A 26,984-nucleotide genomic window follows, 5' to 3' on the forward strand; every position below is an offset into this window, starting at 1 on the left:
TTGCTTAATGAAAATAAAGGACTAGATCACAGGTTAGATTACCTGGCATCACATGAAAAGTGTATATAAAAATTGAATTTTACTGGTTGCTCATGTCTATAATCCTAGCTCATCATGAGGTCTGAGAACCCCTATTGAGAACCAGTTACAAGCAGATATTGCTTACATTGAACAGCACTAACCATGAGAAAAAATAGCAAGTGAGCATTCAAAAACCCCTAAATTTAAACCCCAAGAAAGTTTCACTTTCTCTCTCATACACACACACACACACAGACACACACACACACACACACACAGACACACACACACACACACACACACACACACACACACACACACACACACACACACACACACACGGTTCTAGATTATTTTAATGAATATCCAGGCTTGTGAAACACATGGTTAGGTTCTCTCTGAGATTCATCTTTGTTTTGATTTTCTGTGAGTCATGCTAAGAGGATAAGCAAGCTTTTTCTTTTCTTTTTCTTTTTTTGGTCCAGTCGTGGGGCCTGAACTCTGGGCCTGGGCTCTATCCCTCAACTCTTCAGCTTAAGGCTAGCACTCTACCACTTGAGCCACAGCGCCACTCCCGGCTTTTTTCTTTTTGCTTATGGGGTGCTGAGGAATCGAACCCAGGGCCTCATGCATGCAAGGCAAGCGCTCTACCACTGAGCCACCTTCCCAGCCCCTCAACAAGCTTTTTCTAATAAGGAATTATTATTTTCTAATAGGAACTGCTTCTGAAAGATAGTGTGATACTGACTTGCCATATAATTTTCTACAAACTAAACTTTTTGAATTTGTATAAGTAACTCATTTATATTACTAATTTATACCAACATAGTATTTGAGTGTGGGATGTGGTGTGTGTGTGTGTGTGTGTGTGTGTGTGTGTGTGTGTGTGTGTGTGTGTGTGTGTGCCACTTCTGGGATTTGAGTTCAGGGCCTGGGTGCTGTTTCTGAGAATTGTTTTCTCAAGGCTAACTTTCTACCACTTGAGCCACTAGCTCTATTTCCAGATTTTTTTTGGTAGCTAATTGGAGATAAGAGTCTCGTGGACTTCTAAGGCTAGTGTTGAACCATGACTCTTAGATCTTAGCCTCTTGAGTAGCTAGGATTACAGGTGTGAGCCACTGACACCCGGCCTGAGTAAATCGTTATGTGTTCTTGAAGCATAGATAATAAAAAAGTAGAAAGATAGTCCAGAGTTTTAAAAAGATATTCTGAATAGTCAGAGTTTTTCTTTTATATAATTCACAGTTTGAAATCTCAAAAGCATGTGACACATTTTTCCTAAATGATTGCTCCATAGTTCTATCTCCTAATCTTCCTGTAATAGTTATAATGTCTTTTAACCGTGTTGCTAGTAAAATTTTAGGTATAGGAAATTATGTTTCTGCTTTTTGGGTATTACAGTATGCTTGAGTATTAATGAATAATTTTGATGTTTTGCCTTTTAAGCAACTAAAACTGACTTAAAGAACTATTGCAACTATTTCTGTGTGAAAGAAGAGTCTGGTTCCTGAAACAACTTTGAAGACTTCTTGTCTGTTATTGCTGAAAGGGAGTGAGCAGGAGGATCAGGAATTATTTTCTTCTTGACTTAGATGCATCCCTTATAAAGTCAAGTTGAGACATGGTTATGGAGCTATCTTTTTCTTAAGACCGTCATCTGTGAAAAGACTTTGTTCTCCTGATGCTTAGATTAGTAACTTTGACACTCTTATAAAGATAATGAGATTCTGTTTTAAGGCTCAACTCCTCAAGATGTTCAGAGGAATTTTGGGATCCTGATCAGTTAAATAATGAACTAAGAATTTAAAATAGATGATTCGCAAACAAAAGTCTCACCTCATTTTGGCTGCATTCCAATGTTCAGAATTATATAGAATTTGCACAAATTTCATCTCCACAAATGCAGACAAGGTTCAATGTTCCAGTATCTGGCTTTCATGCTCCTTATCATGTAACTTCTATTTTCCTCTACACTCCTTCTCTGGAAATTCTTTTACATATACAGCCTCCAGTCCCATTGATAATTTCCTACTCTTCACTTCTGCCGAATGCAATCTTAGTGTATTGTGTTCTTACATATAATGTGAAAATATATGAAGGGTTAAGTGTGGTTAAAACACTCAATAAAATTACACAGGTGACACTAAGGATAGTTCCATATGTTGCGACTTCTATGTAACCCAAGTAGCGATATATATCTTCAAGCTGAAAAGCTAGACAACATGTGAACATCCTCATCTTTCTGCCCTTCTCTATGTACAGATACTTCCTTCTGCACAGAACAGAAGGCAGTAAATTCGTTCACTATTAGCAAAGGTTTATGAACTGACTGCATGGTGCTAAGCAGTAGAGGCAGGGGAATGCTTTAAATGTTCTATTTAAATAAAATTTAAATAATATTTAAATGTGTAATCTATTGCTTCAGTATCACAAGAAATACTTGGAACCATTTCAGTAGTAATGGGTACAAACACATGAGACCAAACTTCCAGGTCCTCTCACTTGCATGAAATCTTGTGAAGACCTTTGTGTTAGTCAGCTTTCTGTTACTATAACAAAATACCTGGGATTACTGTAAAGGGAAGAACAATTTATTTTGGCTCATGGGTTAAAAGGTCTCAGTACATGGTTGGCTGACTCCATTTCTTTTGATGAAGGGCCTAGTGGCAGCAGAAATGTGTAGTAGAGGTGGCTGCTCCCCGCATTGTGATCAGGAAGTAAAGAGAGCAGAGAGAGGTTAAAAAGTCTTGTGGAAAAGTTAAATTCTTGAAGGGCAGAGCTTCAATACTTTCTTCCTCCAAGTAGGTTGTGTTTCTTAATGGTTCTGAATGGTTCTGCCATCTCCTAACACTGCCATCATCAAAAACCAAACCATTATTACTTGGACTTAGGGAAACTTTTAAGATCCAAACCTTATAATAGCTCTGTATTTAATTTTCTCTTTTTAATCTATAATTTAGATTATTTTTTTAAGACGAGTGACCTTAGCTATAAGCTTCACCACCCCAGATCCATTTCTGATAGAAAATATGAATCTTTGCCCCTGAAATGAAAGATGCAAGAAATATCATTTCAACTTTTCTGTGATTGTAATTATTTCCTATTTTCGAACATGTATTTACTTGAACACAAGAAACAATCTTGGCTAATTCAGCAATCTCAATAAGTTCTGAGTGGTTTACAGACAACCAAGATATCAGAAGTAAGGTGTGTCTGGCTTTACTCCTTTTCTCTATATTGTCTTTTGTTCAAGTTGTCTTTAGTTCATGGATGTTCCTATTTGACCTAAAAGGGCATAGTCCGGGTAGATGTGTCCTGACTGTGAGTTCTCTTTTGTCCGGCTTTCTCTCAACTTTTTGTATGACCCTAAGCTACCCAAAGATTCAATATGGCTTTTCCTGAAGTATTGCTATGGAAATACAGGGAAATTTGAAACTGTACCATATCATCTGTGATCATTCATATCAGGTAGTAGAATGCTCTCTACAGCATGCCTCTTTCATGGGTTGCAGGTTGGAAATGCTACGTGAGGAAATAATTTAAAAACAACTGAATAATCAAAAAGAACAATTGCATTTATACCCCTTTACTTCTAGAGTTACTTATGATGGAAATGGGCTTTGAATCCTTTTAATTTCCACTAACAATTAATTTGAGTTGCAGGAATTCTCTTCTTGAAACTGAAATGCTTCCAAAAATTATTCTGGCCAGGCATCGATGGCTCACACCTGAAATCCTAGTTACTCAGGAGGCTGAGATCTAAGGATGGTGGTGTGAAGGCAGCAGACAAAAAAAGTCCATGAGATTCTTATGTCCAATTAATCACCAAAAAAAGTCTAGAGTAGAGTTATGTTCAAGTGATAGATGTTAGACTTGAGCAAAAGAACTTGGAACAATGCCCAGTCCCAGAGTTCAAGATCCAAAACCCCAGGACCAGCACAAAAACAAAGCAAAACAAAACAAAAAAACCCAAGATATTTTCAAGATGAAGGAAACTGAAAACACAGAGCCATTGGAAAGAAAAAGATACATATAAAGAGAGCAGGCTTGATCAAAACAGGCATTAAAATTAGAATTGCTGAAATGGACTTTGAGCATTAAATGAAGGATAAATTTTGAAGCTCCTGGCTTCTGAAGCTCAATACTAACGATGAAGAATTTTGTGATTTCAACTTTTGATAATAAGGAATAGAAGCAAATGTTCCAAATGCATTTCTATCTACCTTTTCCCTTAACTCAAAAGTATTATTCCTGAAATCTAAGTCTTTGCAGTATATAAACTAATAACATAGCATATTTGATAAAAATTATTATTGTAAAGGAGAAGGTCAGTTTTGACCGAATAAAGTTAGTATCAACAATTACTTTTAAGACTCACAATAAGCAGTAAAATCATGTCCTCTGTATTATTAACATTTTGGAAGGACTAAACAAGAGGTTGAAGGATGATAGCTTTTAATAGCAGAAGTTAAGAAAATACAAAATCCTCAGATACTTTTGTGTTATTTATCTATGCGTATTTACTCATTGATATGTTCTTACCTTCATTTATTGATTGTTCAAATATCTGTTTTTGGTAGTAGGCTATTTTAAAAACCATATTCTGAATACTAATGAATTATAATTATTCAATGAAATGTTTTAGTTCATAATTTAGTCAGGTATCTTTTTTAACATAGCTAAACTTTTCTATTTCTGTGCACATTGAAGATATATTTTATTGAATTTTACATCAAGAGATTTGTAATACAGATGCATAATTAATTTCAAATATTACACTTATGTAGTCTCATTTTTTAGAAATTGATATTTAAGAAATTTGTACTAAGAATATTAGTGTAACTATAATTCAATGTCTTAAAATTGGACATTATTTTGGAGTTATTTAAAACCAAATAAGCAAAGAATGTCTACTTACCCCCCTACTGACATGTAGGATTGTTTATGGTTATTAGTAGAGCATAAGAGAAAGGCAAAATACTCAGTAGTGTTTCTGAGCTTTGGTTCATTCTATCCAAAAATCATTTATTCTTTTGAGAGTAGTTTGCCAATTTTATGTAACTCACGTTAACTGAGAATTAAGCAATCACAAAAATAAACAGTTTATACAGAGTCGAGTTATCTGATGAATCTTCTTGTTTGCTTCAGATTTTAATTATATCCAGTTACGTCCTGTTCATTGGAAAACTTAACAAAAACTGAGAGATGAGTTGCCTGTATTACAACCTCATTTTTTTTCTTTTTTGAGCTTTAGGAAACTCCAAACTAATTATGGCACGACCTATAGTTCTTGAACAAACAAAAGTAAAATACTGTTTTACTATTTCAGATGCGCTCTGTGAGCCGAATCTTTAAGTTTATTGACATGCCAACAGAAGAAGGTAATTCTGCCAAATCAACAAAACCATCCAAAGACAGTCAGCTCTCAAAAGTTATGATTATCGAGAATCAGCTGGTGAACAAAGATGACATCTGGCCTTCAGGAGGCCTAATGACTGTCAAAGACCTCACAGCAAAATACGTTGACGGTGGGAACGCCATATTAGAAAACATTTCCTTCTCAATCAGTCCTGGCCAGAGGGTGAGATTTAAGCATTGCTTGCTTCTTAGACCTCTTACACTCGTATGTGAATCCCAACAGCTTACAAAAATGTGTTAGCAAGATCCATCTTTTAGCATGATTATTGCAACACTAAGGACCAACAATCACTAAGGGCACACATTTTGAGCTGTTATTGAGCAGAAACATTTTGTTTGGTATGAAATTTAATTTGAAGAATATTGAATCGATATAATACACTCATTTAAAATGTCATCATACTTGCAGAACATCTCATGAACTACTGTTTTTACCAGCTATAGAATTTGGTAACCAAACCATAATTGTAACATGTTTTCAGTTTTCTATCTTAATAATATGGTTATTTTATTGCTGACTCCTCATTAGACTCTTCAACTGTGCTTAGTGCTTTGCCAAAATAAGTGGATCTTTCTTTACAGCTTCTTTTCAAGCTTTCTTTCCTTCATTGGAGTTTCCATCAAGATAAATGTAATTTTTGCCAAATTACTTACAAAGTAGAAATAAACAATACTAAGTGATAATTTTGTTACTATAACACATTAATTTTTATGATTCACTAATCATAAGTAACTGTATGTATATGGCTGCATGTCAGTAATCCTACCTACTCAGGAGGCTGAGATCTGGTGGACTGTGGTCTGAAGCCAGGCAAGATATAAAGATGCCAAAGACTCGGTCTCCAATTAACCATCAAAATGCTGGACTGAAGGTACAAGAAGGCTGAGCAACCCTTAAGCCCTGGGTTCCAGAACGCATTATTTTGAAGTGTTTCCTATGGAATCCAGCCCTGCGCTGGGTGCAGAAAAAAATGATTATATACGAATTCCTTGAACTGACCATTGGAGGAGAGTTATTTTCTCTGTATTTTATGTTCCATAAACACACTATAAATCTAGGTAGGTGTATTACATATTTTGATTCATTTCTTTTTTATAGAAATAGTATAAATAGTCATCTCAAGAAAAATGACTTTTAAATTCTCATTTTTATGGTTCTTTCTTTTTCTTTTCTTTTCTTCTTTTTTAAATTGGGACTTGAACTCTAGGTTGTCTCATTCACAGTTGGTTCTCTACCACTTGAGCCATACCTTGGGTCCTACAATTATCTGACTAATTAGAGATGAGAATCTTGGAGACTTTTCTGCCCAAGCAGGCTTTAAACCATGATCTCCAGGTCTCAGTTTCCTGAAAAGCTGGGATTACAGGTCTGAGCCACTGGTAACCACCCTTCTCAGATTAACTCTAAATAGAATTTTTTTTTTAAATTGTGGGATATAGTGAGTAAAATGTTAGACCACCATTACTAACCTGGCATAGAAATACTCAATGCTATTTATTATCACTTGCTTTCCAGTATATTTGACAAGGATTAAATATATTGGAGCAAGTTCTATTTATAAAAATTATGAAATGAGTAAAATATTCTCAAGCATATAGGGATATACTAAAGCACATATAAACAGATACATAAATATAAAAAATATTCTATTTCACTTTGCTTTATACCTTACTTTCTGGGAACCGTAAAATAATAAAAAAAAATTTGCAACAGGTTTTCATTATTGCTTATAAAAATGACAAGTAAAACCCTATGGAAAGAATGTATTATGACTGCTCTATTCATGTTACAGTGCAAGTACAGCTAGCACCATACTCAATGCTATTTAATTCTCCACATTAATAGTTTAAATTATTAATCCAAAATTCCCAGCTGAGGTGCATCTAAGTTATTAGAAAACATGAATTTGCACTTAGGATATGTATTGAAAGCTTATTTTCAGGATGTACTCTTACAAATCCTGGAGAGGAATTATCAGGTGCCAATTATAGAAACAAGAAGAATTTGTTAGGTACCTTGCTCTTGGAAAAACTTGTCAGACATAATGGGTTCCTAGTAATCCATTGATAGGAGGAAACCAGCGTAACAGCTAAACACTTCAAAGCTGAACAAAAGACTTACAAGTTGCCTCTAGAGCCAGTCTTATTCCAGTGTAAAAGCCAGGTTCTCTAAAATGTCAGTATTTTTCCCTGAAGGAAAGGCAATGTAGCTATTTATTCTGTTCATTAGAACCATGACTATTGACAAGGGATTCAGACCTGAGGACATTTTTTACAAATACCCAAGAGATGAACTTGAAACCATCCAGTTTGTCTGCCAAACTTGTGCTTCTTCTCTGTGCCGTACTTCATTTATGTACATACAGATTGTGTACTCACAGTTTGGCCATCATGTTTGAAAAATTATGACCTGTAACAAATGTGTTTGTGCAACATGGGCTAATTCAGAAATGTAAATGTATATAATGAAATTCCGCAGGATTTTTTTTTTGAGGGATCCGGTCGTGGGGCCTGAACTCTGGGCCTGGGTGCTGTCCCTCAGCTCTTCAGCTCAAGGCTAGAGCTCTACCACTTGAGCCACAGCGCCACTTCTGGCTTTTTTCATTTTTCTTATGTGGTGCTGAGGAATTGATCCCAGGGCCTCAGGCATGCAAGGCATGCGCTCTACCACTGAGCTACCTTCCCAGCCCCATCTGCAGGATTTTTGTAAGAGTTGATCTAGTGATTGACCAGAATTGACCCAGTTACTTTGAAGATCTTCTAAAAGCAGTTTTTCATTCGTCTGCTTATGTATCTGTCCATACTTCTGTCAAATTGTCCTTGGGTCAATCTAAATGAAGATTTTTTTCCTTTGCCAAAAATGGAAAAAAAAAGACAATCCTACCCTTGTTGATAAAAAAAGACAATCCTGCCCCTTCTTGGGGTAAATACAAGAAATAGTCAAGAAAGAAAGAATTACCAATTATAATAGTTCTATGAAGAAACTCAAAAAGGTGTTGTGCATCACATTTGATTGATCTGGCTTTGTCATCTTTCACAGAGAACACACATTTGTGAAAGACTCATGATAGGGGAAGATAATTGTCATCATTACTTTTTTTGTTTTTTACTAACATCCTAAAGGGCTAGTTTATTTCCAAGCTCCTAATAAGTATCTAATAGGTTGTTTTTAAGTCATAAATCATTTACTGTGGTTCACACAGTAAATGGTTTACAATTAGACTATCATGGAATAACTATAAAAATTAAAATTATTTAAAAATACATCTGTAAACTGGGTGCCACGGGCTCATGCCTGTAATCCTAGCTACTTAGGAGGCTGAGATCTGAGGATCATGGTTTGAAGCCAACCTGGGCAAGAAAGTCTTTGAGATTCTTTTTTTTTTTTTTTTTTTTTTTTTTTTGTCGGTTGTGGGGCTTGAACTCTGGGCCTGGGCGCTGTCCCTCAGCTCTTCAGCTCAAGGCAAGCGTTCTACCACTTGAGCTACAGCGCCACTTCCGGTTTTCCGGTGGTTTATTGGAGATAGGAGTCTCACGGTCTCTCCTGCCGGGGCTGGCTTTGAACCGCAATCCTCAGATCTCAGCCTCCTGAGTAGCTAGGATTACAGGCGTAAGCCACCAGCGCCCGGCGTCTGTGAGATTCTTATCTCCAATAAACTACTCAAAAAGAATACAGAAGTAGCGCTGTGGCTCAAGTGCTAGCCTTGAGCAAACAAAGTCTCAGGGACAGTGCCTAGGCCCTGAGTTCAAGTCCCAGGACTGGCAAAAACAAAACAAAACAATTATACATTTCTAAAGTCCTAATATTCAGTGAACTGGAAATTTAAAAATAAAACAAAAATAATCATTCACCCAAGTGTGAAATATACTACACTAAAAGACCATTTGCTGAGTCCTATTGTAATGATGTCAGATGATTACAAATAATTGAAATGCTACATGCTTTATTCAGTGTTAGTCACTGAACATGTGTCTCACTCCACCAAAGCACTTCCCTCGAGAGCTGGGACCTAAAACAGAGTCGAGTCTTTCTCTAGGACTCCTACAATACAGATCTCCCCTGCAATGAATAACATCCACAGTTCACACTATACTTTTATGGTTCTAGGGCTTTAGATAACAAGAATAGGTTTTTTTCTTCCTGTGCTTCCCTTCTTGCCAAAAGTACAGATAATAAAATTTCATCTGTCAGCTGTTCAAGAGTTTATCCATTGAGGAATAGTAAGGCCTGGGTTCAACTTGCCTTCCATGGGAATCTATAGCTCACTGAACATATTTGTGCTTATTTTCAGGATTTAAATTTATACTTGGTTAATTTATTCTGAATAAATAGATATTAGACCTATTTAGGTGAGTTAATGTACTCTAGTTTGAAACATGATTCAGGAAGTTGCTGGAAATAATGCAGATCAAGGCACTCTGTCTTTGCTTTACTTTAATGCAAAAATGGACACTTTCAGACTTTTTTTTAAATGTCAGTGATAAATGAAACCAACATAATGAGTCTGATCCCTTATGACCAGTTCTGTATTTTGTCCCAAGGATTATTCTTCTCTGTATCAGTAGTGATCAAAATTGGAAATTAAAGAAATAGTTGGAATGACACGAGAAACAATACCAATAGCTTTTTATTGCGAATATGATATGATATCTGTATGTTCCAGCAGTAATTCCATCATTTTTGTTCTGCAGGTGGGCCTCTTAGGAAGAACTGGATCAGGGAAGAGCACCTTGTTATCAGCTTTTCTGAGGCTTCTGAACACTGAAGGAGAAATCCAGATTGATGGTGTGTCTTGGGATTCAATAACTTTGCAGCAGTGGCGAAAAGCCTTCGGAGTGATACCTCAGGTAAGCACAAACATGTAGCCTGAGATTAAAACACCAAAAATGCTACTTTTTATCATTATTTAACACAAGAAATATATGTTTCTCTGCAAAATATTCATTGTACCTTGCTGTCACACACACATACGCACACGCACACGCACACACACACACAGAGGCAATGGCAGTGGGGGAAATTATAGGGATAAAAACAGAAAGCTCAGAATTCTCTGTGACATATAATTAATAAAATGTTCTTGGTTTTGATAGTGTTTCTCAGATTCACGGTCTGTAGCAGGAATCTAAAGTTATTGCTTTTACCAGCTTTTTTTTTTTTTTTTTTCTGTTTTAATGGTCTGAATTCCAAGTCAGCAATCACTTGCTGGGGGTAAGAAATGCTTTGTAAGTTATAAAAGATGCTCTTGAGATAACAAAGACTTGAAGCATGAAGCAGTGAAATTGAAAAGTTGTATTGATTTTGTTTTGGATGGGAAAAATGATGTCAGATTAATGTGTGACTTAAAAATATGTCCCTCTTTGTTTTGGGTGACAAAAGATCTCTACCCTCACCAGCTTAACATCATTCTGTGTGTGTTATTATGCAGTGGGACTCCAAGGTTATGCAATAGCATATAGCAATAATAGTTCTAGTTTCAAATGATCAAAATGAAATCTAGGACATGCCTTCTCTGGAACCATAGTTGAAAGCCATTGTCTGTATTTCTGCTGTTAACTTGCTCCCATTTTGTGAGTATTTCATTGCTTTGATAATTAGCTTACTGATTTTGTCCAACTGGGCACTGAATCCATCCCAATAACATGATTCTTTCTGACACTTTTCTACTTTGAATGCAAAATTAAAATGCCAGGAGCATCTCCAGATAGATTGATGATAAATCTGGACTAAGAAAAAAAAATAAAAGCCTGTGTTTCTTGATAGATGACCTTTGTGCAAACATTTGCTCTTTTTAAACTAATGAAGCACTAAACATTGTTAGCTGCTGAACTGAGCTTTCAGTTCATTTGTCTAGATTTTACCATGTTGCCAGAAGCTTAATTTTGGCCTGAGTTTTGCAAACACTATTTTTGTTGTTGTTGTTGATGGTGATTTTTGTTGTTTTCAAAAAGAAGAAAAGAATGGTCAGATGGTATAAAGAAGCACTGGAAACACAAGTATCCCAAGGTGATAACATTAGATGCAATAAAAATGTGTCCAAATGTTGAAGAGAATCTGCTTGTCAGAGCAATGTTGTAACTCTCTTGGCTCCATTTTTAACTAACAAGGAAGCTTTGGTGTTTGTTGTTCTTGTTAACACAAATCTATCCATTAGAAAAGGCAAGCTCTAAGAGTTAATTTCACTTTTGCTAGGAATCCTTTAGTTTGTCCTTCGTGTAGTAGATTTTTGTTTTCTTGCTAGTTCTACTTAGAAACCAGCATAGATAGCCCAGAGGTAATCAGTGTGGACCAGAGTTACAGAAATTACTTTAGTTTGTCTTTTATATATATTAAGGGAAATTCCCACCTTACCTTTATTTCACTTCCCCTCTTCTGTGGGGCTAACTTTACATAAACTAGAGGCAATACATTTAGATATTTCTTCAGTAATGCTTGATGATATCAGTGTAGATGTTTTTTGTATGTTTGATTAGGACCCTGAAATCTGATACTGCCTCAGAACCACAAATTGTCTTGTGATAACAGACAATTTCTTCTGCAGTGACAGCTTTGAACTTTATATGAATGCCCAAGAGGAAAAGATGTCAAACTCTGCATTTATCTTTAAAGATTTCTTTTTATTAGCATATATTGGTTGCACAAGGTTTCATTGTGACATTTCTCTATATACATACATATACATACATACATACATACATGCATGCATGCATGCATGCATGCATATGATGCACTAGATCAAATTTGCCCCTTCCATCTCTTTCTCCCTTGTCCCCTTTCTCCTTCTTCAAATATTCTACCATTATTTTGGGGGGGGGGTCTGGTCATGGGGCCTGAACTCTGGGCCTGGGCGCTGTCCCTCAGCTCTTCAGCTCAAGGCTAGCGCTCTACCACTTGAGCCACAGCGCCACTTCTGGCTTTTTTTTAAATGGGTGCTGAGGAATCGAACTCAGGGCCTCATGCATGCAAGGCAAGCGCTCTACCACTGAGCCACCTTCCCAGCCCAATATTCTACCATTTTTATTGTTCTCCTTTCATATGTACAATAAAGTACATTACCCTTCCCATTGTCCTTCCCTCATTTCTGGTACCTGCCTCCTCCTTTATTGTCACTCATTTTTAGTGTAAATTAATGGCTATAAAATCACTATTGTATTTCACATGTGGATATATTATAATTTAATCATTTACCTCCTCTATTTCTCACTGTTTCCCTGTCTTTCTCACTCCACTATTTTTCCAACAGCTTCAGTGAGTTTTCTTATATTACCTTCATACATAGACACAGTATCTTTTGATATTTATCTTCTGCCACCATTTTCTTTCTCTTCTTCAAATATTTCTAATATCTAAATGGAGAGATGCTTTTATTTTTCTAACTTTTCTTAGACAATTCAAATTAAGTATTTTGTTTTGTTTCCTTTCCTGGAGTTGGATTTTTTCAAAAGTAAAACCAAAGAAGGAAGAGGGAATTGAACATCAAAGAAGAGTTAATTTTGTGTGTTTGGACATCTTTGTCTTCCTTTTATTCCCCAGATCTGGCTAGAGCATGTAGTTCTAAAGATCTCTGACACTGAGCTAGCAGAGAGCTCTAAGTTGTCACCTGCCTTCATACACATGAAACACGAATTTTCAATAAGAAACATCCCTTCTTACTCAAAGCGATTCTGAGACATTGGCTGTGCAATCATGAAGTCCTAGTCCTTTTGGCAAGTCTCATAGTTGCTCTCTCATATACAACCCTCCTGTAGCTAGAAAGCAGTCTTGGCGAACACGCCAGTCTGACAGGCAGTTTGCTGTGTACATTTGAAAGTGGAGCCTTGTGTAACTTATTCTACTTCACCTGTGAGACAAAGAGAAGGAGGCACTCAGGCTTAGATTCCATGCCATTGGCTCAGGCTATGCAGGCCCTTTAACTTTAGAATTTGTTACATGACTTAATTTATAGAAAAACAAACAAGGTTAAAATCTTGAGTTACAAATGTGAATGACTGTAAGCTTGTTCTGAGGAAATAACTAGGCCTTTTGTTTTGTTTAGCAGTACTTAGATTTAGATTCATATTTGGTAGGCAGGCACTCCACTACTTGAGCCACACCTCCAAACCTCTTTGCTCCCATTATTTTTCAGTAAGTTCTCACTTCCCCCCCAGGACAGCTTGGACCATATGCACCCTTTTATAGTCCCTGCTATAGCTAGAATGACAGGTGTGCACCACCACACCCACTAACTTTTGAGTTAGAGTCTTGTGAACTTTTTTGCGGGGAGGGGACTGGGCTGGCCTGGAATTACAATCTTCCCAATCTCAGTTTCCCAACTAGCTAGGATTACAGTCCTGAACTACAAGTCCTGGCTAGGCCTTCTCTTGCAATAAAACTTGGTACATAAGTATGAAAATAATCTATGACTATATATGACTGCGACTACAGATAACTTTTGATCTGGGGCTGAACATATGTCTATGGATATAAACAGTGAAATTGGCAGTGCAACTGCTCTCATTCAGTTAAATAACTAAAATTAATGATGTAATAATAATCAACTCCCATATACTTAAAATTAAAAACAGATAGATGTTTTCAGTTATGTATTAGTTCTTATAGTTGATATACCACATTAAGGTCCCTCCAACATACAATCTCTGTCTTCAGTCAGACATCAAAGAAGAAAGAATATGATCAGGATGACAAATTAAATGCAGATAATTAAACTCAGGGATGGGTGTGGAGAGCTATGGATAGTTCTGGAGAAGGAACAGCCCTTATGCCCTAGATTCTCACTACTCCACCCCACCAGGGAATCTTTGCTTATTCCTCCTCTCACTGATGTGCCTTACTTGCATCTCTCCATTATATGTGGCACACAAATCAAGTTATACACAGAAAAGGGCAGACTTTGTGAATTGGAGATATTTGTCACTCCAGTTCATGTATTCATTCTACTCTTACATTCCAGAACCAAATGAGATCCAGAATCTTGTTTATACACTTCTCCTGGAATATTTGCTGTGTCTTATGTTAGAATTATCTGTATGTTTCTTTAATTTTTGTTCAGCATTGTAAAATATTTTGCAGACATCTTAATTAAAGAAACGAGTTAAACAAAAAGTCACCAAAAATGGAAGCAGAGTCACAAAAGGAATATAACAGAAGTGCTAAATAAAGCTTATGAATTTTGCTTTGTGCAGGATATAATAGCTTGCAAGAGAGGAATTCAGTACACATTGTGTTGTGCTGAGTCACTAAATGCTTCATCTCTTTTACAAGGGTGATTCTATCATCATTTGGTTTTAATCTGTGGAATCTTAGGCATGTTAATTAATTTTTCTGTGCCTTAGTTTCCTTAACTGTAAAGTGGATAGAATGGTAGTAACAGTTTTTCTTCATGGTACTTTTGTATAATGAATAAATATATGAAAAGCACTAAGACGCTTTCCAAGTCCATGGCAACTACAGTTTGTTGATGTTCTTGTTGTTATATGAAGTTCATCAAGGACAAGGGATCATGTTCTCTTTATCTCTAGGTTAGAACTGGAGCACGAGCTACAGGAATAAACAAATGACTGTGGACAGGTTCACCAAGAATGGGATGTTAGTGGACCTGAAGGAGCGCTGAAGCTGATAGGTTTTAGAAAAGTTGAATGCGTGGAATTCCAGGCAGGAATATTGTAACTGTGAGCATTGGTGCGAATTAGAAAAGGTCAAGAGAGCAAGAGGTCAACAGAGGCCACCTGTTCTAGGAATATTCAGCGAAAAAGGAAAGCTCTGACAAGTACTAACATGTACTCTCCACTGAGGTGAGGAATGGGCTAACTCTCCTTTAGTGAGGATGAGCCTTGAAAGGACGAGGGAGACTCAGCTTACAGACAAAAGAGTGTAGAGAAAGGAATGAAAAGCCACAACTGCCCCGCTGTAATGTGCTAAGAGGCTGGGTTAAAATGAGGTGAGGAGGACAGGGCCAAACTTCAGGTAAAAGAGAAATACAACAGGTGTGGAAAAAAACTATGACACAGTCTTGCTATCTATGAGCCTAATCTTTTGAAATTTTAATGTTTTAATAAAGAAAATATTTTATTTATCACTGAAAAAGTGTATACTAAAAAGTTGTAACATAAATGTTTTATATATATACAGCATTTTCATATAAATATGAGTTTTGCTAAAATTATTATGGTCTTTAATAGTTTGGGCTGGTGAATACTTTGTCCACTTTGCTCTAGTTAATAGATGTTCTTAAAATCAAAGAACTTATTTTTGTAAAACAAATACTTATTTTTATACATTCTCTAATGCAATTTAGGTACCATTTTCTCCTGTTCTTTTTTTAGCATCAGTTAGTTATACAAGGAGGCTTTACCTTGACAAGTCCATATTTGCACACCGTTTCCTTTGAGCAGTCTTAACCCTCTCGTCATTATCACTGTCCTTCATCTTCCCTCCCAGCTTCTCCAACCAATCTCAACGAGTTTCACTGTTCCACTGACACAGATTCATATAAAATATTTGACGATCTTCACTCCCCACCCCAACCTCTCTGTTCGCCCTTCCCTTACCCACTAGTAACCTCAGCCAGATAGTACTTGTTTTATATAACTGCCATATACTTTGTGTATGTGTGTGTGTGTGAGTGTGTGTGTGAGAGAAAGAGAGACAGACAGACAGACAGAGACAGAGACAGAGACAGACAGACAGACAGACAGACAGACAGACAGACAGACAGACAGACAGAAACAGAGACAGAGAGCCCTGAGGCTTAAACTCAGGGCCTGCAAACTATCTCTGAGGTTTTTCAGCTCAAGGCTAGTGCTCTACCATTTTAGCCACAGATATACTTCCATATTTGTTGGTAATTAATTTGAAGATAGGTGTCTCAACAACTTTCTTCCCTGGGCTAGCTTTGAACCATGATCCTCAGATCTTGGTTTCCTGAATAGCTAGAATTATATGTATAAGCCAACAGTGCCCCAGTACCTGTCTCATTCACTTTTTAAATGTACGTTAATTGTTCAAGGGCATTTTCTTGTGGTATTTCACTCATGAATGCACAGTATTTTAATCATATTGACACCTTTCCTCCTCACTTATTCTTACTTTCCTATTATTTAACTGTTTTGTTTTGTTTTGGAATTATTTTTATTGTACAAATTCAATTTATCAGAAAAGTTGCTGACATTTTGCCACAAAACAGGAGATCATAATCTTTCTAATACTTAAAAAGCATCTCAGCAAGTTTTGTTTGGTTTCTTTTTTATTTTTTGTTGGTTGGTGGGCTTGAACTCTTGAGCCTGGGCACTGTCCCTCAGCTCTTCAGCTCAAGCACTCTTCAGCACTCTACCACTTGAGCCACAGCACCACTTCTGGTTTTCAGATGGTTTATTGGAGATAAGAGTCTCGTGGAGTTTCCTGCTTGAGCTGCCTTTGAACCACAATCCTCAGATCTCAACCTCCTGAGTAGCTAAGATTACAAGTGTGAGCCACCAACACCCATCTTGTTTTTGTTTGCTGAGGCAAGATCTCATTATGTCCCCCAAGTTGGTCTCAAACTCACTAGGTAGTCTTGGCTGATCTCAAGCTTTCTATCCTCTTGTTTTAGCCTCTGAATGCTGGAATTGCAGGCATTACCCACAACATTTGGCCTCTATACTACATTTTAACAGAACTATACGTGATACAAATGCATGTATGCATATGTATTTCCTTGTGAACCAAAATTAAACATCATATATTTAAAGATAGAGATTCATTCTTCCCACTTACGTAACTCTTACTAAATTCAATCACCACAGAAGGCAAATTGCTCTTTTGTTTTCCTTTGACATCCAGTGCTGAAGCATAGTACCGGATGCAGTGATTTGTGACCAGCCCTGAGAACTCCATGTAGGCTCAGCTGTTTCCATTGAGCTCAGGAGATGAAGAGTCAGCTTCGGGGAAGAGATTAGTCATGTGGTGAACAATGGTGATCTCTTTATTCTGGCTGAGTCCTAATAATCACTCTTTATACCATACATGACATTAAATAAATACCAAAGATTTGCACAACCTTACTTTCTTATTGGTGAAAGGTTTCTTAAAAAGAGTAATAGGGCGTCACAGTGGTTGAGAGGTGCAAGTATACATTTTAGTTCAGGATAGATCTGACTGTGCCATATTAGCCAAAATGTGTAACTTCTCAGGGCCTTGGCTGTCACATTTGTAAACCAGGGGATAGGGGACTTATATGGCCCTCCAAGGACCATTTAGCTGTTCAGATGATTTTTTTTTGGAAGTTCTATCAGCTTATAAAACAGAACTGAGGTACGTATGGTTCCCACCCCCTGGAAGCTAGAGAGTGCCAGATCCTCTTTGTAATACAAGAATGGAATGTCTGATTGATTGTATGAAATTGAATTCTAACTGAACCAGTTCGTTCAGTTAACTTTTTTTTAAATTGAAAGAGCACATAGTTCTACTTTTTGTCAGACAATAGACTATAAATAAAAGACATACAGAATTTCTGAAAGGAAAACAATGCACCACACCTAAAACTTTCATATGTCTAATTCTAATAAGCAATTTTCTTCCTTTAAATTTCAGCTAACATATCTATTTTAATCAAATTAATTAAAATATGTTACCATCATATGTTGGATATCATTATATGTTTGGTAAATAACATATAGATCATGGATTACTTATATACAAAGTTTAGGCAAATGATTTCATTTTTAATAGAAATTTTAATCTTTTTTTGTTGTAAACTGCACTGAATCCTAAATTTCTCCTTTTACAGTGAACAAACATAGTAACAGTAACTCATGCTAAACAAAATAGGCTTCTGATAACCATTGTTTTTTTTTTCTGGGAAAACCATTTCTTTAGCAATGATTAAAAAAATAATCAATATTGCAGTATTGCAAAAAAGAAATGCAGGGATGAATAACAGTGTTTAAACAAAGAACATGCTCCTGAGCTCAGAGTAGCTGTTTATGCATCCATAGGCCTGCTTCTGCTCAACCTTTAATCTTTGCTGGCTTTAAATCAATGAGCATAGGGATCTGACACACCCAGAGACTTAAGGCCTTTTGCTATGGTGATGAAGAACACAGTTGTGGAGACAACCATGCCAAGGTTAGAATTCCAACTCCTACATGTACTTGCTAAGTGGCCTTGGACAAGCCATCCAACTTCCTTTTTCTAGTGCAACAGTAGGATCTAGCTCATTGAGTTGCTATGAAGATGGAAAGATATGATACATGATGAACCGGTCCCAGGGCATGGCCCATGGTAAGCCTCTCAAAAAGGGGATTTCTGTGTCCCAGCCTCTTGGTAGGGGTCACTTTTCTGTAGCATTTAATTAATACATTGTGTGAGACATTGTTTTAGCTCACAAACATTATTTCTTGTCCTCTTCAATAATTTCAGGAAATTCTAAAATGAAGAACTATTTATGAAAAGAACTGCAAGAAAAGGAAACAGATTTTTTATTGCTTTTTTGTTTTCTTTTCCTTGTTTCTTTGTCTTTGGGAGGGTAAAGTGGAAGAAAAAGTGGACAAATACAACCATAGTACTTACTAGACACTGTATGGAAAATTAATTGTATGTTTTGTGGATAGAAATGGGAGGGAAAAACTTGTAGAGAGCATGAGGGAAAGGGAGACATTCTTCAAAAAGAATTGTGCTCATTACCTGATTCGTGTAACTATAACCCCTCTGTATTTTACCCATAGAATAACAATAAAAGAAAAAAAGATCCAGGCGCCAGTAGTTCACACCTGTAATCCTACCTGCTCAAGAGGTTGAGATCTGAGGATTGTGGTTCAAAGCCAACCAGGACAGGAAAGTCCATAAGACTCTTACCTCCAATTAACCACCAGAAAACTGGAAGTGGCACTGTGGCTCAACTGATAGAGGACTAGCCTTAAACTGAAGAGCTCAGGGACAGGGCCCAGACCCAGAGTTAAATCCCCACAACCATCAAAAAAAAAAAAAAAAAAGAACTATAATAGAATATAAAAAGACATAAAAAGTAGTAAATGACAAAATTCTATTAACAAGCAATTAAAGCTTAGCATTTAGCCCATTATTTAATCAACAGACTCAAGTTGTCAAGACCCTTTCTTGTTTACTTCTCTAGTTCCACAACTCCTAAATAATGTGCCCTTTGCCTACTCTCTTTAACTTATTTGTATATTGCTTTTCTTTACATGGAAAGGTGTAAGTTGGCACACAAATATAGTAATCATACAGTTCATGATCTCAGGACTCATGCATTCTCATGAGCAATCCTGTGAAGTAAAGTAGGTGCCCTTCCCTTTTTCAGACAGATTGAGAAATATCAGTATAAGAATTCTGGAGAGGGAAGACTGGGAAGGTGGCTCAGTGGTAGAGTGCTTGCTTAGCATTCATGAAGCCCTAGGTTTGAGTCCTCAGTAACACATAACCAGAAAAAGCTAGAAGTGGTGCTGTGGTTCAAGTGGTAGAGAGTTAGCCTTGAGCAAAAGAAATTGAAGGACATGCCCAGGCCCTGGCTTTAAGCCCAGGACTGGCAAAAGAAAAAAAAAAAGAATTCTGGAGAGGAAAATGGAAGAGAAAAGGAAGAGGAGGAAGATTTTTCTGCCTGAGAATTACAGACATCATCATCAGGAGCCAACTTGACTTGTGTGGTTTCTTACAGACCAGATTGGTGCTGAGCAAGCTACAGGTTTAGTCTAAGATAATTTGTGAAAAGTAAGGCTTCAAGAGATTTAGTTCTTAACTCTTCTTAGTGAGTGTTATCGACCAAAGACAGAGGAAAAAAATTCTATATATTAACATCAAAATATTTTTAGTTCACACATATACACAAAGAAAGGCTTATTATTAATATAATAATTTTTATATTATCAATTATGTAAAATTTCCCAATGAGACAACTCTTTCCCTCTGGGACATTTTTAAGCATTTCAGTAGACTTGAGAAGGCCATAATATGACAAGTTCAGAGTCTCAGAGCAATGTCGTGCAATGTTCTTCATTAGGAATTAGACTTAGTTTCCACTTCACTCAGTCCAAGTCTTATCTGCCTGCCTTTTGTAAAATACATTCAATCAAACAACTTTTCAGTTCCTTCCTTTCATCAACATCTAAGTTGTTACTCTCTTTTATCCTCATTTGATGGTTTATGTAGAACTGTGCCTAGATGTATAGTCCATGTGAATTCCTGTATGTGTTCATGTGTAACCAAAAGCAATGTCAAAAGCCCTCCGGAAGCTAGATTCATCAAAGAAATCCAAGGAAAATACATTAACAAAATAGGAATTTAGTCTGACAAGTCGACTATAAGGTTTCTATTTATTAAACTTTTAAATTTTGTATTTCTTTATAAGTGAGGAATCGTGCTAAAGTGAGAATTTTACAATGATCTCAATTTCTTTGAGCCACGAACATTGGGATTAGGAAGAAAACAAGTGATTCAAATACTGCTATAATACTTTCTTTCTTTAAAAAATGAGGTAAGGAAAAAAGATGTTTCATTTGTTCATGCTTTCTGTTTTCTTTATTGTTATAGAAAGTATTTATCTTTTCTGGAACATTTAGAAAAAACTTGGATCCATATGAACAGTGGACTGACCGAGAAATATGGAAAGTTGCAGATGAGGTAAGGATGCCAAACTGAAATAATTTTGAGGGAGGGGGCTCTTACATTCTGAAGTGGTCATCACATCTATGATAATCTTGCACACAGCTATGATAATCTTGCACAGCTGTGTGTGTGTGTGTGTGTGTGTGTGTGTGTGTGTGTGTGTGTGTGTGTGTGTGTGCGTGTGCACATGCAACTTTTAGGCAGAGTGAACTAATCTACATGGAACAATCCCAGTCTAATTTTGAATTAGACCCATTGCCCTTCTCAGTGTCTTAGCCCATTCACCCTACTATAACAAAATACCATAACCAGAGTAACGTATAAACAAAAGCAATTTATTTCTCATAACTCTGGAAGATGGTAAGTCTTAAGATCTAGGTACCAATAGACACCATTTGGTGTGTGGTAAGCACCTGCTTCTCATTCAGTTATGATGCCTTCTCTCCGCATATTTACATAATGGAACTGGTGGATGAGGTTTTGGGGTTGCTTTCATTATGGCTCTGATCTCGTGCACGAGGGCTCCATGCTCATGACCTAGGCACCTCCCAAACTCTCACCTCCTCATACCACTGCCTTGGCAGTTAAGATGTCAACATATGAGTTGACATTACTTAGAACTTGCAGCACAGCCCTGATGCCTCAAGTGCATCCTCTTCACATGCAAAGTACATTTATTCCATTTCAAAAACTCCAAAAATCTTGGGGCTGGGAAAGTGGCTCAGTGGTAGAGCGCTTGCCTTGCATGCCTGAGGCCCTGGGTTCGATTCCTCAGCACCACATAAGCAAAAAGAAAAAGGCCGAAAGTGGCGCTGTGGCTCAAGTGGTAGAGCGCTAGCCTTGAGCTGAAGAGCTGAGGGACAGCGCCCAGGCCCAGAGTTCAGGCCCCATGACCAGACCCCCCCCCCTCAAAAAAACAAAAAAACCTCCAAAAGTCTTGACTCATCTCAGCATTAATTTAAACATCTAAAGCCCAAAGTCTCGCCTAAACCATATACACATGATTTGGGGCTTTATAGTTTTTATTTTTAAGTATCATTCCACTATTACCTTACACTTTTGATCTTTGTAGCCCAGTTTCTATTTATAACATGTTCTTTCCTTTTCTCTCTCTCTCTGAAGTACACCTTGCCAGGAGCTTTGAAATGCCTGTGAGTGCTAAACACTTCCTCCTTGAGTGCCCAACCTTAGCATGCCCCCAGTAAAATGCACTTAGATTAACCGTTTTCTTTATCAAAGTTTCCTTATTACCTAACAAGCACAGGGACTTTAGAGAAAACATTAACTAAACTGCAAGTGATACATCTTAAGGTCTTTGATGTGACTTCACAGAGTAAAGTATAGGAACACAGTGTGGTGGGAAAGAACTTGGAAGACATCAGGCTTTGTAAAGTCTGGAAATATTGCCAAACCACAATAAAATTGTGGGAATGGAAGATCATAAAATAATCCCAAATCTTAGAAGACACAGTTAAGACTCTAAATACCAATATAATACAAATATTTATACATCTAGAGTTTTATTGTTCAGTCAGTATTTAGATGTATCTTTTTTAACTGATCCTCTTTCTTTAATATTTGCTGTTTATAAACAAAGGTGATGATGTTGTCTTCATATTAATGTCGGCTGCTTTGGATAGGAGTGAGGTTTATTTTGAAGAGTCCCAAATGTAGCTCAAATAGTCACCAAGCAATAGCCTAACGAAAAAGAAAAGGGGATTTGGGTGAAAAGGCACAAAGCTTAGGCTTAACTCCTGTATGATCAATCATATAATTTAGGCAAATGGGAACATTTTGAGGTGTGTCAAACTCTAAACTGGTACAAAAAAGTGTAAGCATACATTGGCTCCCAACAGTCCAGCGCCTTCTTCTTTGCAGTTCTAATGACCTCTCTCAACCCCATATCTGATGACTTATCCTCCTTTCCTATGGCTCCTTATTGCCTGATAGACAAAGTTTACCCTGTTTAAAGTGGCTTACCAGGTTACCATGGTCTTGATGGTTCTGATCTTTTAAGTGGCCCTCCAATGTATCATTTGGCCTCCCTGACCTTCCTGTGGTTTGACTGTTCTAAGTTTCTCTAAAGCATGAAGTGCTTTCTGTTCTCTGATACTAGGACACTCTCCTGGGCTTCCACTACCTGCCTCTACTTATCCTTCAGTTCTCCCCCACACACATGGCTTTTTCCAAAAATTTGACCTGTTGCCCAGGTGGGAGAGAGGAGCCTTCTTCCCTTCCTAGCACTCCTCACACTGGATGGAGATTTACTTCTTAACTTATCCACATTCCCAGAAGAATTGTAACTTTCTCCAAGTCTGGGATCATGTCCTATTCACTCTAGTGTTTCCAGTGCCTCAACTAGTGTTACACACATGGATGGTGTTGACAAATACTGATTGAATAAGTGAATAAAGCATTCTTCCATTTGACATGTGTCATGCCATGAGAACAAACTTGTGATTGATACACAGCAGTTATTAGCATCCCAATTTTTTATTATCTTCTAATACTTGTATAGTTTAACATGTCCTTTGATGTATATTCTGCATCTTGATCAGTTTCACCCCTTCCATCATTCTCCCCATATTATCCCAATTTTGATAAGGAAGCTAACCTTTTAGAATGAGGTTCCTTCTGGAATAATGTTTCACCAAAGGAACTGTCCCAGTGTTGTTCAGAATCTACTCATTGTGACTCTTGGTTTTAGAATGAAGGCTTTTGAGTAATTGCTTGCTTCTTAGATTACTTATGAAAGTCACCAACATTACACATTAATAACCAGGTAAGCTATTTTAGAAGCAAGATTAACAGCACAAAAGATTGCCTTTCACGTTTTGTCCCAAGAAGCTTGCAGAGTAGTGGCAGGAATTTGAAGAGGACCCGAGTGCCTATTTTTATTACTACCCACTGATGGACCTTTCAGAATGCAATTCATTTTTCTGATTTTTATGTCCTTTTCTTATGAGTCAGCTCTTGCTCTGTAATGGCATTGCAGAACATAGTGGTAGCAAAAGCTATTATTTTGAATAAAATATCTGGTCCTTTACAGACTTTCCAAAATTTTTTTCATTTTTCATTTGAATCCTGAATTTAAAAAACTGACTGAAAACATGTCATTAATGAGACAATTGTTAATTTGAAGATTTTTTTTCAGTTTGACATGATGCAAAACACAATTTTTAATAGCAATTTGGGCAACAAATACAATTTATTAGCTGGGAGACATACAGATGGAAAATTCTTTTGTTCTAAAGTTCCTTATATTTTATTTTATTTTATTTATTTTTATTGTGAGAATACCGCACAGAGGAGTTACAAGTACATGGGCAAGATAATGAGTACATTCCTTATCAAGCATTGTTGCCTCCTCTTTGTTTCCCCTTCCCCTCCCTTCCCATACTCCCCCCACCTCCCCCCACCTGATCCTCCCCCCCCATGCCAAAGTTGTGAAGTTCATTTTTCCACATAACGACTTGTACATCTCATTGTTGCAATGGGTCCACCTGTATCCCTAGTTAAATGATTTGTTTTCGCCCTTTATTTTCTAATGTTGTTGCTTTTATTTTTAATCCTAAATCAGACATGAAAGTAACTTAAGACTTAAGATACCAATCATTTAGTATTCATCTTAGTTTAAACAGGAGTTAACTAAAGTTTGCCATTTTAGAAAGTGGCTTGTGATTACAGCATTAGACATCTTATAATTTTGTTGTTTAATGTCAATAAATTAATAATCTTTATAGTAATTTTCATGTCTTTTGTTTTCCTTGACCTAGATTGCTTCTCACTTGAGCAATAATATCTCAGTTTTCTTCCCTCTGGACAATGAGCTCATTCAAAGAAGAACCTCATGTTATTCATCTTTAAATTCCTAGGTCTCACATAATTGCTAGAATTTAATAAATTATTATTATTACTATTATTGAAGGAATGTATGACTAAGTACTAGTATACATAGATGGCCAATAAGTAATATAGGTACTGGTAGCAGTAACTGTGTCTATTCAAAAACAGTTGCTAGCTTATTTTACTTTCCATTTTCTCTCCAAATCCTACCACAAATTCTAAAGAAAAGAGGTACTCTACTAAATTGTTAGTCATTGACTTCAAACTTTTGAGTTTTATTAACTTATATGGACCTTTCTCTAGTGATTATGGTTCCAGATGATTTTTACTGTACTTCATACTAAATAGAGCAGTGAGATAAGAATGTTACAGAATATCCCTAGATTGGTCAATCTCATTGTCATTCACTTTTAAAATTCTGCTCTTTAAATATTGACAATGATAGATATATATGCACTTTATCATTTACTTGTAGTAAAGAGTTTCATATGGAGGGAAAGACATACTTTGTTAAGCTTTTAATCATGGGAAAGTACAAAGTATAAGTCAGTTAAGTTGCTTTATTTAGTATGAGTTTAGGAAATTAATGTATGACTGTTACAAATCAAAAATGAGACTATTCCATGTTATCCAAGTATCAACCCTGTTACTATAAATATCATTTAATTTTCTTGTTTTTTTGTTTGCTTCTTTGGTTTTGTTTTAGTCATACTGGGTTTTAGCTCAGGGATTTTGTGTCCTACACTTGTGCCCAAATCCTTTTTGCTTATAGTGTTTTTCAGATGAAGTCTCAAGTTTAGTTGGTCTGGTCTCAGACTCAGACTTCTTAACCTATATCCCTCAGTAGCTATAATTATAGATGTGTACCTTCACACACCGCTTACTTAAGACAGAGTTTCTCTGGTTTTTGTTCAAGATGGCCTCAAAATATTATCTTCCTGTCTCTGCCTCCCAAAAAGTTGAGATTACAAGCACTTACTACACTACACCAAGTCTCTACTTCCTGGTGTTTATTTCCCAAGGTAAATTGTAAAGGGCAAATACTGAAAGCCTTATTGTCATCCTAGGGTCATGTTTCAGAGACTGAGCACATGTTTTTGTTATGTCTCAGGCTCCAACAATGCTTCCTCCCAAAGATCATCTCAGTTAATATTAACAAGAACAACTCATCAAGATTAATGCTATTACTTCCTCCCATTTTTTTTTGCATGTAAGGCAAAAGTCTCAAAGAAATATAGCTGATGTTGTCATCAACAAAGGAGTACCAATCAAAGCCATTTCTGTCATCTGAAATGTCTTTAATCTTTTGTTTTCTGTCTTTAAACCTAGAACTTAATAAGGGGACACTACAAGTTTCCCAAGTACGTATATGAAATGATATTCAAACTGTTTCTTTAGACCTGCAAAGACTATGAAGAGAATTTTTCTCAATCAAATAAGGGGAGTTGGTGTGAAAGTTGAAGTGAAATTTAATCTTCTAAACTTTTATGTGTATTTTTAGATTGCCATCCTCTTGAACCTTTTTAGCCCTAAAGTATCTCAAAGACCTTCTCAATGTTTACCTTCCTATTTTTTTTAAATGTAGGTTGGACTCAGATCTGTGATAGAACAGTTTCCTGGGAAGCTTGACTTTGTCCTTGTGGATGGGGGTTATGTGCTAAGTCATGGTCACAAGCAGTTGATGTGCTTGGCCAGATCTGTTCTCAGCAAAGCAAAGATTTTACTGCTTGATGAACCCAGCGCTCATTTGGATCCCATGTGAGTTTCAGAATACTGTTATGTAATGGTACAATGGGAGTAGAATCATTGAGAGCTACCTCATGTTCACACAAATTCCCACTAAGATGTGACATCTACAAGTAGGGGATTCTTCAGATATAAAATAATTACCTGGTGGAATAAATGTCACTATTTGATTTGAGCACATATGCTTACTTCCTTACTGAAGAGACCTGGATTCTCTGCTGAATTTTCTCTGAATATTCTCTTCTGGATATTTGGAATTTCATACAAACCCTCCCACCTTGTCAACACACAAGGAATTATTTTGTTACATGGGCACATTCTGATCCTTACATCCCACCTATGCCATAAGTATATTTAC

The 26,984-nt window shown here is 36.7% G+C and overlaps 1 protein-coding gene across 1 annotated transcript in view; it reads left to right on the plus strand.

The window, feature by feature from the left end:
* The window catches only part of Cftr (CF transmembrane conductance regulator), a 143,985-nt gene that overhangs the window by 114,867 nt on the left and 2,134 nt on the right, over positions 1 to 26,984 (plus strand). The window contains exons 26-29 of the mRNA XM_042695895.1: positions 5,351 to 5,602; positions 10,132 to 10,287; positions 20,960 to 21,049; positions 26,466 to 26,638. Coding sequence (XP_042551829.1) covers positions 5,351 to 5,602; positions 10,132 to 10,287; positions 20,960 to 21,049; positions 26,466 to 26,638 — 671 coding nt within the window. The remainder of the gene's footprint in view (positions 1 to 5,350; positions 5,603 to 10,131; positions 10,288 to 20,959; positions 21,050 to 26,465; positions 26,639 to 26,984) is intronic.

This window comes from Dipodomys spectabilis, unplaced genomic scaffold, assembly GCF_019054845.1.
Source record: "Dipodomys spectabilis isolate Male_0828 unplaced genomic scaffold, ASM1905484v1 ptg000197l, whole genome shotgun sequence".
Classification (NCBI taxonomy): domain Eukaryota; kingdom Metazoa; phylum Chordata; class Mammalia; order Rodentia; family Heteromyidae; genus Dipodomys; species Dipodomys spectabilis.